The following is a 14302-nucleotide window of genomic DNA, read 5'->3' on the forward strand; positions in this document are numbered from 1 at the left end:
CTCCAACAGGTAAATACAAAATGCCAGAAATGCTTTGACAGCATTCTAAAGGAGAAAGAGCTGTAAGGCACAGGAAGTAAAGAGGCCCCAATTTATATACCCACACAGCTATGTTTATTTCCTCATTTTAACATATATAAATCAATGGAGGAATACTGAGTGGCAAGAGACAGAAAGAGAAAAAGACAACACTTCTTAAAAACATAATGAAATCACGACTCCAGGAACATTATTAAAGCTTTTACAGATAACTTATTCCCAGAAAACAATGACTAAACACTCTGAGGCTAATCTAGCATGCCTATATAGACACCATGTTATATTAATGAACTACATACTCAACTCTCAATATAAATGTGTGTCTACTAATAAGGAACTGCGTTCTGGATTTCTTGGCTTAGGTGCACGTGTCAGGAGGTGGCTGCAGCTTGCAGAACCCATTCTCCCTGGCAAGGCTGCCAATGACAGTACCAACACAACTACTGACTATCACACTTCTACAAGTGTAACAATTCAGACTTTTTGGTATACATTAAAAAGGACTAGACCAGCCGCCCAAGCTTTGGGTGCAAGGCATGAAGTCATTTTTAATATGCATTGAATTATTAAACAACTGTAGTTGTGCTCATCACAAAAGTACACAAACAGTGCCATCGTGTGCCGAACTGTCATAAGTGCAGATGTTAACAATTAAGGGCCTGTGCCAGGCACTGGAAACATCGGCTCAAATTAAGCACTGGGCCAAGACAGTCCTTTTATTCCGCCAGGCATTTCCCTAGTGGGCTGGAGTCATTGGAAGCTGGGTTTGAAAAGCCCAGGAGCATTCCTGGTGCCTCTATCACATTCCCAAGCTATCAAGGTTAATTTGAGGATGCTTCCAGAGAGAGAGAAAGAGTGGGAGGGATGCAGGGTTGGGCTGGAAATTAAAATAGGCTCAGGCACCAAAATAAATGTAGTCGCCATTAGTGAATTAGATAGCTAAAAAAGGGGCCAATGTTTGCAAATTGGTGCAGGTATGAACTTGTAAAGACAAGCTATATATGTTTTTCGCGAGGTATGAAAGACTGCATGGAGTTAAGCTTTCTGCAGTCAATGTTTGTTTTACTATCAGAGAAATCACAGTGAAAATTAGCCTAGCAGACCACAAAAGAGACCTACAAACAGTAAAAAAAAATATGGCCAACAGGCTTTCCTGCCAGACCAGCTCATCGGCCACTGCCTGACCCTGCATGAGGGAGAAGAATAACCCTGGGCGTAGTTTGCATAGTAGCGCTACGCATAGCTACGCGAAGTGCACTTCGCACTACGTATACTACGCGTATTTACGCAAACTGTGTGGTGCTGTAGGGAAATGGTGTTCGCACTGATTGCACAGTGCCGGATGCTTGTCCGCACTGTGCAGTCATTGCAAACGGCATCTTGCACAGTGCAAGCGGTTGTTTTCTGCCGCTCTAGTAGATTTGTACTCGAGCGGCACCTTTCTCAACGCGGACTGGTAGTTTCTCATCGCGAGCGGTCATAAGCATACGTAACCACTCGCTATGGGAAATCCGACCACCCTGCGTTGAGAAACTCGCCGGGAGGTTTATTTTCCACGCTCGCGATCGGCAACTTGATGTTGTTGATCGCAAACGAGGAAAAAGTCTCCCCGGGATGTTGATTTTGCTCGCTCGCGGTCGCCAACTTGACGTTGAGGAGCACGAGCAAGCAAAAAATACCCACTACGCGTTTTTGCACTGTGCTACATGCAATTCGCGTAATGGTGAAAACTACGCACGCTCCGCGAGCGTAGCGTAGTACTACGGCCAGGGTTAGAGAGAAAGCGATCAGAGAGGGAGAAGAGAACGACAGGAGAGAGAGAGAATGCAATGCAATGCATATTAACGGGGAGGGCTCATTGGTAACCAGCACCAAATTATAATTTTTTTTCTGGAGTTTTATATTGTGTGAACTTGACCTGAAGGTTTCAGGTATCAGAACACTTTACATGAGCAGCAGTTGAGTTACCAAAGGACACGTTCATTTTTGTTAGCCACGGGGTGATTAAGTGATTTGCTCATAATCACAGAATGTTGAGTGTCCCTGCCCTGACTCGAACCCGGTTCCACAGTGTTGAAGTCGGGAGCTCTAGCCGTAAGGCCACATCCAGCCATAAGAGCACATCCTCCACCCTTTTCTTATCTCTTTGCACATTCTGCATAATAGTGATTCCTGCCGAAAAAGTCAAACATTTGATACAAAAGTGAATTTAGGAACAACACAAACTATTACAACGTAAATGTTCTGAAGGACGGACAAATAAAATATATAACCACTACGAGAAATGGTACAGCCTTGCCTATTATGCAGTTTCAATTAATGGAACCCATAGCACGTACTTGTGTCTTCTTCCACTTTCTTCCCAGAATTCCCAAGTGCAGAAAGCCTGGTCAACAATTTGTTATTCTCAGACTTGAGTTCTCTGATCAACTTTTCTGTTGGGCTTGCATTAATCACCGCTTTGTTCTTGATCTTCTTTGCCCTGTTGTTAAAAAAAAATTAAAATAGTTTAACACAACATGCCCAATGTTGGCAAAATATAATCTCAGGAAATAGTGTGTAAAGAGAAATAGACAAAAAATAAAAATGTTTCTCGGTATGGCACAGCGTGTTTGTTTATAAAGACAAAATGACAACATGTCATCTTGCAAGGATAATACTTTAAGATTTAAGGGATACTATCCTTGTAAGTTTACCTTCTAAAGTTTGGTGCAGACAGCTGTAGGCAGCCTAATGTTTTATATATTTAAACACGCATACTGAGGCTTTAGGTCAGTTCTATTCATCTATTGGTATGCTCAAGTGTCATTCGCATTTTGTTTCCGCCCACTGTAGCATTGGTCAAAGGGTCAAGCTACTTAAATGATTGGCTCTCTACTTTGTCAATGATGGCACTGTGCGCGTGCACATCCATTTAAGAAATAATCCACTTCAGCACCATGGCTAGTAGGTCAATTTATTCTTTTATTTATGCTTTCAATTCATGTTATTAATGTACTTTTGCAGTGGATCATTGTGCAAGCGAACAGTCAGGTTTACACCCTCTCACTTTTATTACTTGTTAACAACAACTTTTATTTGGTTATTCGAATGAAATTCTGGCTGCAGCCCTATACATACCTGTAGGAGTTAAAACCTAGCAGGAGTTCCGATATTTTGAATATTTTTGAAGGCCTGAAAAACGTGCAGGGTCCATAACTTAAACAAAACGCAGACTGTACTAGATCTCAATAAATGTGCACATGATACATTAGCAGAATGATGGGTTATCAAACAATATGGAGTGGTCCGATGAATGAACATTGGAATAGGGGGGTCACCTATCATGGGTCTGTGGACGGCAGGGGTGTAAGATCTTTTCCACGATATGTCGCCCATCGGGTCCAGATTTTTCTGTGTTTTTTGGGGCAGCCACGGGCTACAGCAATTTTGCCCCCATACATCTATCAAGTTCAGTTTTCCATTTGCCTAGGGTCAGGGGAGAAGTCCCTTTCCACAATTGGGCGATATCGTGTTTAGCGATAATGAGGGCTGAAAACAATAAATGTTGCTTATACTTATTGACCCCAATATCATCTGTACTGTGCAGGAGACAAAGTCGCGGGTCAAGCGGGAGTTCCCATGATAGTACTTTTAAACAGGACAGTATTTTACTCCAAAAGAGCTGCAACGCAGTGCAGCTCCAAACCGTGTGTAGGAAGGTCCCATCCTCCCTCCCTCACCGTAAACATGTAGGGGACTGGATGACCCCCCCATTTTCCAGAGTTGGTCTTGAGTGTAGTATGTGCGGTGGAGATACTTGAACTGTATCAGGCAATACCGTGTATCGGCCTCAGCCCAGTCGTTGTCCGTCAGGTCAGGGATGTTAGTTTGCCACGCACGACGTGTCTTATCTAACGTTGTCTGTGTATGGGTTGTCAATGTCTGGTATATTTGCTTAATTTTATGTAGGCCCAAATCTCCCATCAGCAGATGACCCTCTAATGGGTGGAATTCCGGAAGGGTCCCAAGAGTGCGAACCAGGGGGGTCAAGGCATGGCGGAATTGGAGGTATTTATAAAATTGCGTCTTGTGTAGTTGATAGTCCGCCTGAAGTTGCTAAAAGGATTTCAGTGTGGTGCCCTGCATCACATCACCGAGGGACGATATCCCCACCAGGTCCCACCCGCGGAATCCCGCCAGAGCTGCAACTGGACGGAGGTATGTGCCTTGCCATTAGGCAGTTGTTTGAGTCAACGTTCCTCACCACCCCATCTGTCGGACTGTGTTTTGCCACAGCCGTATCACCACTTTACTCGCAGGGGTAGGAAATCCAATCGTATGGCACTGTAAAGGAGCTGGAGGAGGGGGGTCCCTTCCATTGCCGTTTGCCCTATTGCGAAAGCTGGGTCAGACGGGGAGTTATACCACCATTCATTTTCAATGAGTAGATGAGAAGCTGCATAATAAGAATAGATGTCCGCTGCTGCGATCCCCCCGCAATACGTAGATTGTACCCAAGTGCGGAGTGCGACCCTAATCGCACCCCCGTACCAGAGAAATGTATTTTGTATGGCATTCACTTGCGCAAACCAGGATCGTGGGATTGTGTAGGAGAAATTTTGTAGTCAATATAAAATTCGAGGCAAAGACACCATCTTAAAGATGGCCAATCGCCCATAGAGGGACAGGGGAAGAGAGGACCTGATTGTCTTTTCGCCATTCAGACTCAGAAGCATTGGATTGATATTTTGCGCCCATGAGACTTTGGGGCATGGTGACACGAAGATGTCCAGATGCTTAAAACCATCCATCACGTACATAACCACCAGTAAGTGGGGGCCTACTAGGTGCATGTTCGGTCACAGGAATTCCATAGGGAATCCATTGGGTCCGGGGGCCCGCCCCAAGCGTAAGGCATGTATGGCCCAGGTCAACTCGTCTAGGGTGATGGGGGCCTCCAGTTGTTCGCGCATTTGGTCAGTGAGTTTCCGAGGTGGGATATCTGTCAGGAATTCCGCTATCAGGGCCTCTGAGATCTGTTTGTGACGTTCATACAGTGATGTGAAATGTTGTGCAAATTCCCTGGCCACATCCTCTGGTGACGAGCACATGGCACCACCAGCATCTCGGATGGTGGGGACCACAGCTGGGGATCTGTCCGCCCGGCAGAGCTTATGGAGCATTTTACTCAACTTGTCCCCCCATTGGTAAATTCGGTGCTGCGACGCTTCCCAAATCTCTTTTGCCTCCCCCATTAGATATTATTGTATTGTTTGTTGCACTTATAGCAGGTTACGTCAAAGAGTGGGGTTGGGGTCTAGGTTAAGTTGTAGGGCTAGAGCCATCTGGCGCGACTTGAGGTCTGCCAATTGCTCCCGTTGCGCGCGCCTTTCTTTGGTAAAATAGCTAATTTCCGCCCCCTCACACAGTGGGTTTGAGAGCTTCCCAGAGGATGCTCGGGGATGGAGCAGAGGGGACATTTACACCTAGATAATCGGAGATCGCCGCGTGTAACATGTCCTGGTAGTCCGGGCTTCGAAGATGCCAAGGGGACATGCGCCATTGAAAGGGGGGTTTCCGAGAGGAAGTATGACATTTTAGAGTAATCGGGGAATGATCAAAGAGCCCCAAAGGGAGGTGGGCAATCTGTGAGAATCTATGGAGAAATATGCGAGGTACGAAGAAATAATCCAATCGGGACTGTGACCCATGAACGGTGGATAGGTATGTGTAGCTCCAATCTGTGGGGTGATAATCCCACCAAATGTCTGCCCAGCCTAAGGTAGATACCAGTACGTGTAGTTTAGAGGGACCCGGTGGTGGTGGGCAGTCAGTACTGTGTTGTCGGTTAATTAGCCCCATTGTGTCGTTCCAGTCGCCTCCCAGGAGGGTCAGATCCTCCGGCAGTTCCCCCAGACTCCAGAGATCTTGTCAATAAAGGTCACTCCAAGCGGAGGTGGAGCATATATACTACCCATGGTGACCAGCTCACTGTATAGTGTGCCCATGACGAAGACAAACCTGCCCCTGGGATCTACTCTGTGGGCTATATAGTGAAACGGGACTCTACTGGTGAAACCTGCATGATATATATAATGGAAGCCAAAACGAGCCAGACATGGGGCTTATTGCCCAGGCGGTAAGTCTCCTGGAGGATTAAGATATCGGCCCCATAGCGCTTGGCCTGGCGTAGAACAGCACTGCGTTTGATTTTATTTAGAAGACCTCAGACATTCCATGAAACCACAGTGAGGTTCCTGAGGGGGGCTGTATCAGCCAGCGCCATCATCCTGTATCTCTAAACGCACTATAATGATGACATCTGAATCTAGATAAAAGTTCTGAATGTAAAATAAAAACGGTACAAAATCATTCCTCACAAAACCCCCCACCCGACACTGCCATAAACTAGGAGCATCAGTCGCGGTGCAGGGTTCGCTGAGCCCCCAAGAGGGGAGACCAGGGCCCCTACACCAACGGTTCCCTGCCCACCCAAGAAACATTTAACAAGGGGAGATCAAAGTGTCTCGGGCTTGGCGCCCCATGACTGGGCATCCACGCCCACTCAAAGGAAGCATATATTTGGATTGTCTCGGTGGATAGCAATCTGTGGCAATAAGCGGCTGGACTTCAAAGATGTGACCGGAGGACTCAGTTGACGCGCTCCGAACTAGTGGATTGCCTGTTCGATCCGCATCTATGGCATCTCTTTGATTTAGTCCTATGAGGTCTATTCCGTTGTGATCCGCGGGAGGAGTCCGATTCCAGAGGTGGAGGTGAGTGCAGCTTAAGATGAGTACTTTTCTCTGCCCACGCAAATACGGCTTTCGGTGTGTCAAAGAAAAGTGATTTCAAATTGAAAATTACCTGCATCCTGGCGGGGTACAGGAGCATGTATTGTAGATTCAAGTCTCGTAATCTGCGCTTTTGCCGCTGTAAACGACTGGCGTTGCTGCTGAACCAGGCGCGTATAATTAGGAAATAGTTCAATAATTTAGCTATGACTGGTTGGGGATTTTCACCCGGAGGTGGCTTTCTGGTCAACGCCCAGTGAGCACGCTCCACTACGAAACACTGGGAGAGTTGTTCCTGCGGCATGATATCTGTGAGCCACCGGGGAATAAAGCGGGTCATGGAGGATCCTTCACATCCCTCCGGCAGGCCCACAACCGCAGATTGTTGCATCACGCTCAACCCTCCGCATCTTCCACTCTAGAGGCCAGTTCCTGTGATACCACTGTGAGTTTGTTGACCTTTCCCTGAAGGGTGGTCACGGAGTCCTCCAATGTTGAGACACGCGTCTCCGCCTCTGTGGTACGGTCAACTGCCTTACGGAGATCGTGGCACACGAACGATACCTCCGACCCCCACTACCCCGATCTTAGCATCCAGCTTATCCCTGGCGTCGTTTATGGCCACCAGGAGGGCCGCGTTATCAGGTATTGAGGTGGCCCCCTCGCTCCCCGTGGAGCCCCCAAAGGGCACGGTGAAGTGATCCAAGGTGCCCTGTTTGGGGCCAGACCCGCTGGGTTTATCTCTGCCCATTGCGATTAGTGTCAGGGAGGGGACAGCAGCTCCAGAGATATAGGTGCTGGTGGCGGAACCGTGCTGGCCCAGGGGGATGCTCAACCTCAATGTAGGAGAATCTGCAAGGACTGTGCTGGGTTCCACCTCAGGGAAGCACCGTCAGCAGGTCCACACGGATCCAGGTGTGCCGTCGGCCGCAAGCCGCACCGAGCCTAGCCCAGCCGCTTCCGCCACCCACAACTGCCTGCCGAGGAGGTCTTATAAGAGGACCAAACTCGCCGGACCACCCGCCAACAGTGCCTCCCAGAAGACGTCAACGACCACGTCTGCACTTTTATTACTTGTACACTTTTAATGCCTATTGCATATATTTACTGAAAAAGAAAATCCCAATCTTGCCTAGATGATACCTATTGGCTTTGTTAACGTTTGTTACACTTTGATCTTTTTTAGCTATACTTTAAATTTGCTAGCATGCTATTGACCTTCATTTCACTACTTGCATGAATGCTAAAAATAGCTGCACATATGTTATGTCTTGTTGTCATGAATGTTGATTCACTAAAAAGTCGGGGATAGCAGAAGTGATATAGCATGTCCTTTGATCCTGATGAGACAACAGAAGTGGTATCATATGACCAAGGATGGAGCATACTCAATAATATTTGGGAGACTGAGATGTCCCAGGAAGTGATGTAGGGTACCCAACTAGTAAAAGAAAATAGGGTGACCTGGAGCATGGTTTGGGTTGGAGCTATGTGGGTCCGCTTCCACAGCGCCTTGAGACCCTCATGGGTGAGCAGCTGCGCTTTACAAACCCCTGATTGATTGATTGATTATTTTGGGGGTATTAGGGTGGCATTTGGAAAGGTAAGGAATATTGTTAGTAGGATTAATAATTACATAGAATCATAAGCTGGCAAAACAGCTGTGCACACCAGAGCATGCTACAAAGACCAGTTGAATAATTAACAAATGCTTAACAGTTGTATAAGCCAAGCACATGGCACAGTGCCGCTTTTAGAAAGCCAACAAGCAGCAGACACTGGACGGCATAAACAGCTGTCTGCATGACAAATACCCATTCCTCACAACCTTTAGAGAATACCCCAGTCAAATAATGCAGCTTTAAAATGCATACCAAAGACACTACTGGCAGATTTTTGGGCCTCGAAGAAAATCTCCGACAACCATTGCCCCAAATACCAGGAGATCGAAACGTGTAGATATTCCTGAGGAGTCACTGGGCCACATAACATTCTAAAAGCCATAATTCACATGGAGAGACCCAAGAAAGGACAATCAGATCAATATAACAAAATGGGGCACAGCTACAGGACCCTCAGCTGGGAATTAATTACGTGAAGCAATTAAATTAACTTTGTATATGTCCATAAAATACGTAGGACTTGCAAACACACGAGTTTGGGACACTGGGTACGTTCTTCCCTTTATGTTAGTTGTGACTTTGTAAATGCCTATACATGTGGGTGAAATGCTATGTGTTGTTTGTTGTAAAATGTCAGTACATGCACAAAGTGCTGTATGCTATATGTTTAAGAACTCAAAAGTGATTTCATCTATATGCTGGCTCAGTAGTATAATAGAATGTTCAGGAAAAACATAATATCAATATGATGAATATGGTCCACATGTAGATTAACTAGATGGGAGTACATTTATGGTGGTCTTGCTTGGTGACATTTGATTCAAATGCCTACCCTTGGTTTCCTAAACAAGATCAACCCTGCGTTGTTCACTGCTTTTACAATGCGGCACAATGCAATGCCACATTCACATGGCATACAAGGCGTACAAGGCAAGGCATTGTGCCACTCAAGTATCAAGTTGCGTGCATGTTTTGGATGATTGAACATTGCGATTTTAACTGTGGTCTTTAAAGCAGGTCTTAGTTTAAAAAATGGTCACCGGTCAAGAAACTCATTTGTGGGATCCAGATGTGTACATAGGCAAACTTACATAAATGCAGCTAGTAAAAATTAAGGACCAGATTTACTAACATTTTGTGTTGTGGTTCAGCCACTTTTTGTGAAGTAACGATGCAAAATGCTAGTCAAGATTTACAAAGCCTCACAAGGGCAGATTTGATGGCTTTGTAAACAAAATGTAATGTAATGCTGCGCCTTGTGGTGCATTGCATAAGGTAGGCGTTACATGGTTGAAGCATGGCATTCCCATGCATCCACCCATGCATTTTGACGCTAACCCGGATTTACTAAAGGCCGTAAAGCTGGATTTGACTAAAATGGTGTGCCTACCCGATAGAGGTATACCAAGGAAAGATATTGTTACTTCTCCTCGCTATTTCCTCTTTCCATGTGTGTTTCATTCTGTAGCGTGTGCTACAAAGAGGAATATGCCTCTCAGGACTGTTTTTGTGGAGGAAGGTATCCCTTCCTGCACAAAAACTATTCTGCCTGTAACGTAAGCACCATTGCACCATAGTGCAAGGGTACCTTCATTGACGCTAGGCTCCAACAAGTGCGCCAGCGCTGTGACAGAGCAGAAGTCTGCCATATCTTAGTAAATATGCACATTTCTGCTCTCTCACTTTCACACAATGCAGTGCAGCAAGTTCCCTGCTGTGTTTTGTGAAAGAACAGTAAATGTGCCCCAGAATATTTTCTCTTATACCCACCCCCTGCCACCACCACCCCTGTGAAAAAGCTGAGTACTGAGCGAGGCTATCAGACCCCCCTGATATTCACTGTCAAAGGATTTGCTGGCTGGACAGTGATCTCTTCTATTGCCTGGATTTCATGGAAGTTGACCCATTAGGATATCTTGGCAATGAATAACAATTGTTTATTTATTAACTAACTTAATGGTATTCATTTTATTGACTTAATAAGGGTGAAAGACAGGGTGAAGCTGCTGAGCTTCGAACACAGATTTTTGCATACACACATGTGCACAGACAGACTAGTACACACTTTCACACAATCATGTGCTCACACACACACACTCATGTGCACCAACACTCATGTGCCCACACTCTTTGCAGACAAATAAGAAGTATTTGCAAATGCACACATTTACCCCAATTCAATGGTACTCATTTTATCTGTCTCAGAAGGATGAAAGGCTGAATGAAGCTGTTGAGATTCGAACACAAATTTCTACACACACTCACGAGCATATACGCAATCATGTTCACACATGCACACAATCATGTCTGCACGTACTGTTGTTCACACATTTGGCTGGTCTGTGTCTAGAGTGGTACAGTGGGTGAAAAACGATTAATTGAGTTTCAATCCAAGCGATTGCCAGTGTCTTAAATTAATTCAACCATTCTTTCCATCACTTGTTACTATTGTTCCCCCATTTTCACATAATAATGGCTAACTAGAAAAAAAGCTGAATGGGAGGGTTGTCATTCTCCACGTGCCTAGCAATACTTTGATGCTCTCTCCAAACCTATGTCTCATGATAAACAGCCTTGCCTTCAGAAAATATGTGAAATCTTAACTATGGCCAAAGAAAACGAAAAGATTCCACCAGCGGTCTACCATAATACCTGTCAAGCATCCGTAATGCCCACTGAGCAATAACGATACACCTTGGCGATTCCACGCCTCTATTCTTGTCAGCCCCTCTGTATAATATCTATATCATGCTTTGAAATAAAAACAAAGAAAAAAGACAGACACAATACATCTGATTTTTTTATTCTAAATTGTTTTGCATTTGTTGCCTTGTGATGGACGAGGAAATGTCACCCAGATCCATATTGCCCTTTACCTTTTTCATATATGGCACTTTTACTTTGTGATTTTCTGCTTATTTTCATCCCACTCTACATTTTCAGGTAACATCAGAACATTCCCCCTTCTATGTGCTGTGAAAGTCATCCTGGTGCCTAGGCTTTGTGAGGATCCTGTGAACACAGGATTGTTTTCCTGCTGCAGAAAAATACCAGAAATTAATCTTTTTTGTCCTATTACAGCAAGGTAATCCACAGGCTGTAGTTTCAGATGGTGCAGAAGGTGCAGTCTTCAGAGTGCAGGCCCTAGGAAATGCATATCACACTTCCAGCATTGCCCTTCTTGCTTTCTTAAATTTCAAGCAGCAGATCTGAGGGGCTCTGCCCTTCTCAGATACTTATTCCAATTTCTCTGGGTCAAGCAGGAGGTCACTCCTGTCCAATGGGTTGCAGGGTTCTACCGAAAGGTCTGACCACTTCCTGCAGAGGGCCCAATTCTGATGAGGTTTGGAAAGCTTCCCAACCGAAGGGGTTTGGGAATGGTTTCCAACCTAGTGCCTGATTCTGATGTGATTTGGAAAGTTTCCCATCTGAATGGGTTTGGGAATGGTTTCTGACCGAATCGGATTGGAGAGTCCAACCAACCGAGTACGATGCATCCGTATGCTTCCAGGTACAATTTGGTTGGAATCCCATTGACTTCAATGGGAGCCTTTGTTCCGACCGAATGCAGTGGATCCAATCGAAGAAAGAGGTGGCTGGGGAAAATCGGGCGCCCTTTTGTAGGCACTTCCTGGTGCCTGCCAGACTGTGCATGGCTGGTAAGGGGGGACCCATGGGTACCCCCACGGCCCCGATTGGGAAGACTCCGGGTGCAGGGGGGTCGGATGACATGATTCGGAAAGGCTGTCCAAATCCAGCATCGTACTCGGTCGTTCGGAAACGCGGCCTGTAGAGACGTACGATTCTGCTCCGTACAGCTCGTTCATTCCAAATGCCATCGGGTTCGGATTGGGCTATTCCTAACACCTAACTCGCATCATTCTCGGTCGCTCAGAAATCTTTCAGAGTCGGTCAGAAAGACACGTATCTGATTTGGAAGGATCAAATGCCATTGGGAGGCCTTCCTAACCATGTCAAAATCAGACCCCTAATCGGATCGGGAGAGTCCAATCGACCAAGTACGATGCATCCGGATGCTTCCAGATGCAATTTGGTTGGACTCCCATTGAATTCAATGGTAGCCTTTGTTCCGACTGGATGCATAGGCTCATATTGAAGAAAGGGGTGTCTGGGGAAAATTGGGCACCCTGTGGCGGGCACCCTGTGGCGGGCACCCCCTGATGCCTGCCATACTGTGCATGGCTGGTAAGGGAAGACCAATGGGTACCCCCACGGGCCTGATTGTGAAGGCTCCAGGTGCAAAGGGGGAAACTATGGGCCCCTAAAATGTTATTCCGACTGCCGATTCGAGTCAGATAGCAGGATTCGGAAAGGATGTCCAAATCCAGCATCGTACTCGGTTGTTTGGAAACACAGCCCATGGAGACGTACAATTCTGCTCCATACGTATCGGTCATTTCAAATGCCGTCTGTTTTGGATTGGGATATTCCTAATGCCTAACTCGCATCGTAGTCGGTCAGTTTGAAAGACACATTCCTAATCCGGTTTGGACTGAGCAAATGCCGTTAGGAGGCCTTCCTAACCGCATCAGAATCAGGCCCAGAGTGTGGCACTATTTTTTCCCAGAGTGCACCAATTTTTCCAAATTCATAATGGCTGATTTTCCAGCAGGGAGAGAAGAGCTGGCTAAACACAACCCTAGGATGGCTAATCTCCCTAGTCTCTCCCCCTTGCATTTGCTCATTCCTTCCTTAATCCTAGCATCTGGCTGGGGTCAAAAGAGTGGAGTTGTAAATGACACTGGTTTCTTCCCCTTCCCGTGAAGTCCATTGTTTATGACTCCTCGCCCTGCAACAGAACACTGCCCTCCCAGCAGAACTGGACAACCCCAGGGGCTCTTTATCGCCTCTTCAAAGCAGCCAGACTAATCCTCTTAACTCTGACCAATCAGTACAGACCACTGGAAGGCTGAATCTGGGCTTACAAACAAGAAAGTATTATAACTTCTCGTATGCACATTTTAGGAGAAATTCAACAATATAATATTGTTGAGTTTATTAATACCATTCTGGGAAGTCTTTGAATGGTACTTTTAGCCTTCTCCTATCAAAAGATATGAGTTAATAACTTCCTGCCATGTTAACCTATGTGGTACAAAAGGGGGTGGTGATGGACGGAGCATCAGAACCAATCAAACACTCACACCCAGTCAACAGATCTGGGTTTGAGCCATCACCGTTCTTTAGCCCACTCTACCACCCCAGTTCAGACATTGCCATATGCAAATCAGTCTGACCCTGTGCCTCATGGGAACAGTCCAGCCCGAACTGCCAAGCCATGCCTTCCCTGGACCGGAAACAAGCTTCCTAGGACCGGTTTCTGGCATTTCAGCCGTCTTCAGCCAGGCTTGCTTGAATCCAGTGGTAAAGTGAGCAAGGGACTCACGTCTGAGCATACCCTGCCAACTTATGGCGAACAAAGCGGTACAAAAGGGGCTGGTGATAGACGGAGCATCAGAACCAATCAAACACTCACACCCAGTCAACAGATCTGGGTTTGATCCATCACCGTTCTTTAGCCCACTCTGCCACCCCAGTTCAGACATGGCCATATGCAAATCAGTCTGACCCTGTGCCTCATGGGAACAGTCCAGCCCGAACTGCCAAGCCATGCCTTCCCTGGACCGGAAAAACACTTCCTAGGACCGGTTTCTGGCATTTCAGCCGTCTTCAGCCAGGCTTGCTTGAATCCAGTGGCAAAGTGAGCAAGGGACTCACGTCTGAGCATACCCTGCCAACTTATGGTGAACAAAGCGGTACAAAAGGGGGTGGTGATGGACGGAGCATCAGAACCAATCAAGCACTCACACCCAGTCAACAAATCTGGGTTTGATCCATCACCGT

The 14302-nt window shown here is 46.3% G+C and overlaps 1 protein-coding gene across 1 annotated transcript in view; it reads right to left on the reverse strand.

The window, feature by feature from the left end:
* LOC146821397 (kinesin-like protein KIF28) overlaps positions 1-14302 on the reverse strand; it is a 777435-nt gene that overhangs the window by 605998 nt on the left and 157135 nt on the right. The window contains exons 10-11 of the mRNA XM_085609842.1: positions 2379-2521; positions 2093-2211 (exon numbers count right to left, since the gene is read on the reverse strand). Coding sequence (XP_085465968.1) covers positions 2093-2211; positions 2379-2521 — 262 coding nt within the window. The remainder of the gene's footprint in view (positions 1-2092; positions 2212-2378; positions 2522-14302) is intronic.

The sequence above is a fragment of the Triturus cristatus genome, chromosome 6 (assembly GCF_964204655.1).
Source record: "Triturus cristatus chromosome 6, aTriCri1.1, whole genome shotgun sequence".
Taxonomy (NCBI): Eukaryota; Metazoa; Chordata; class Amphibia; order Caudata; family Salamandridae; genus Triturus; species Triturus cristatus.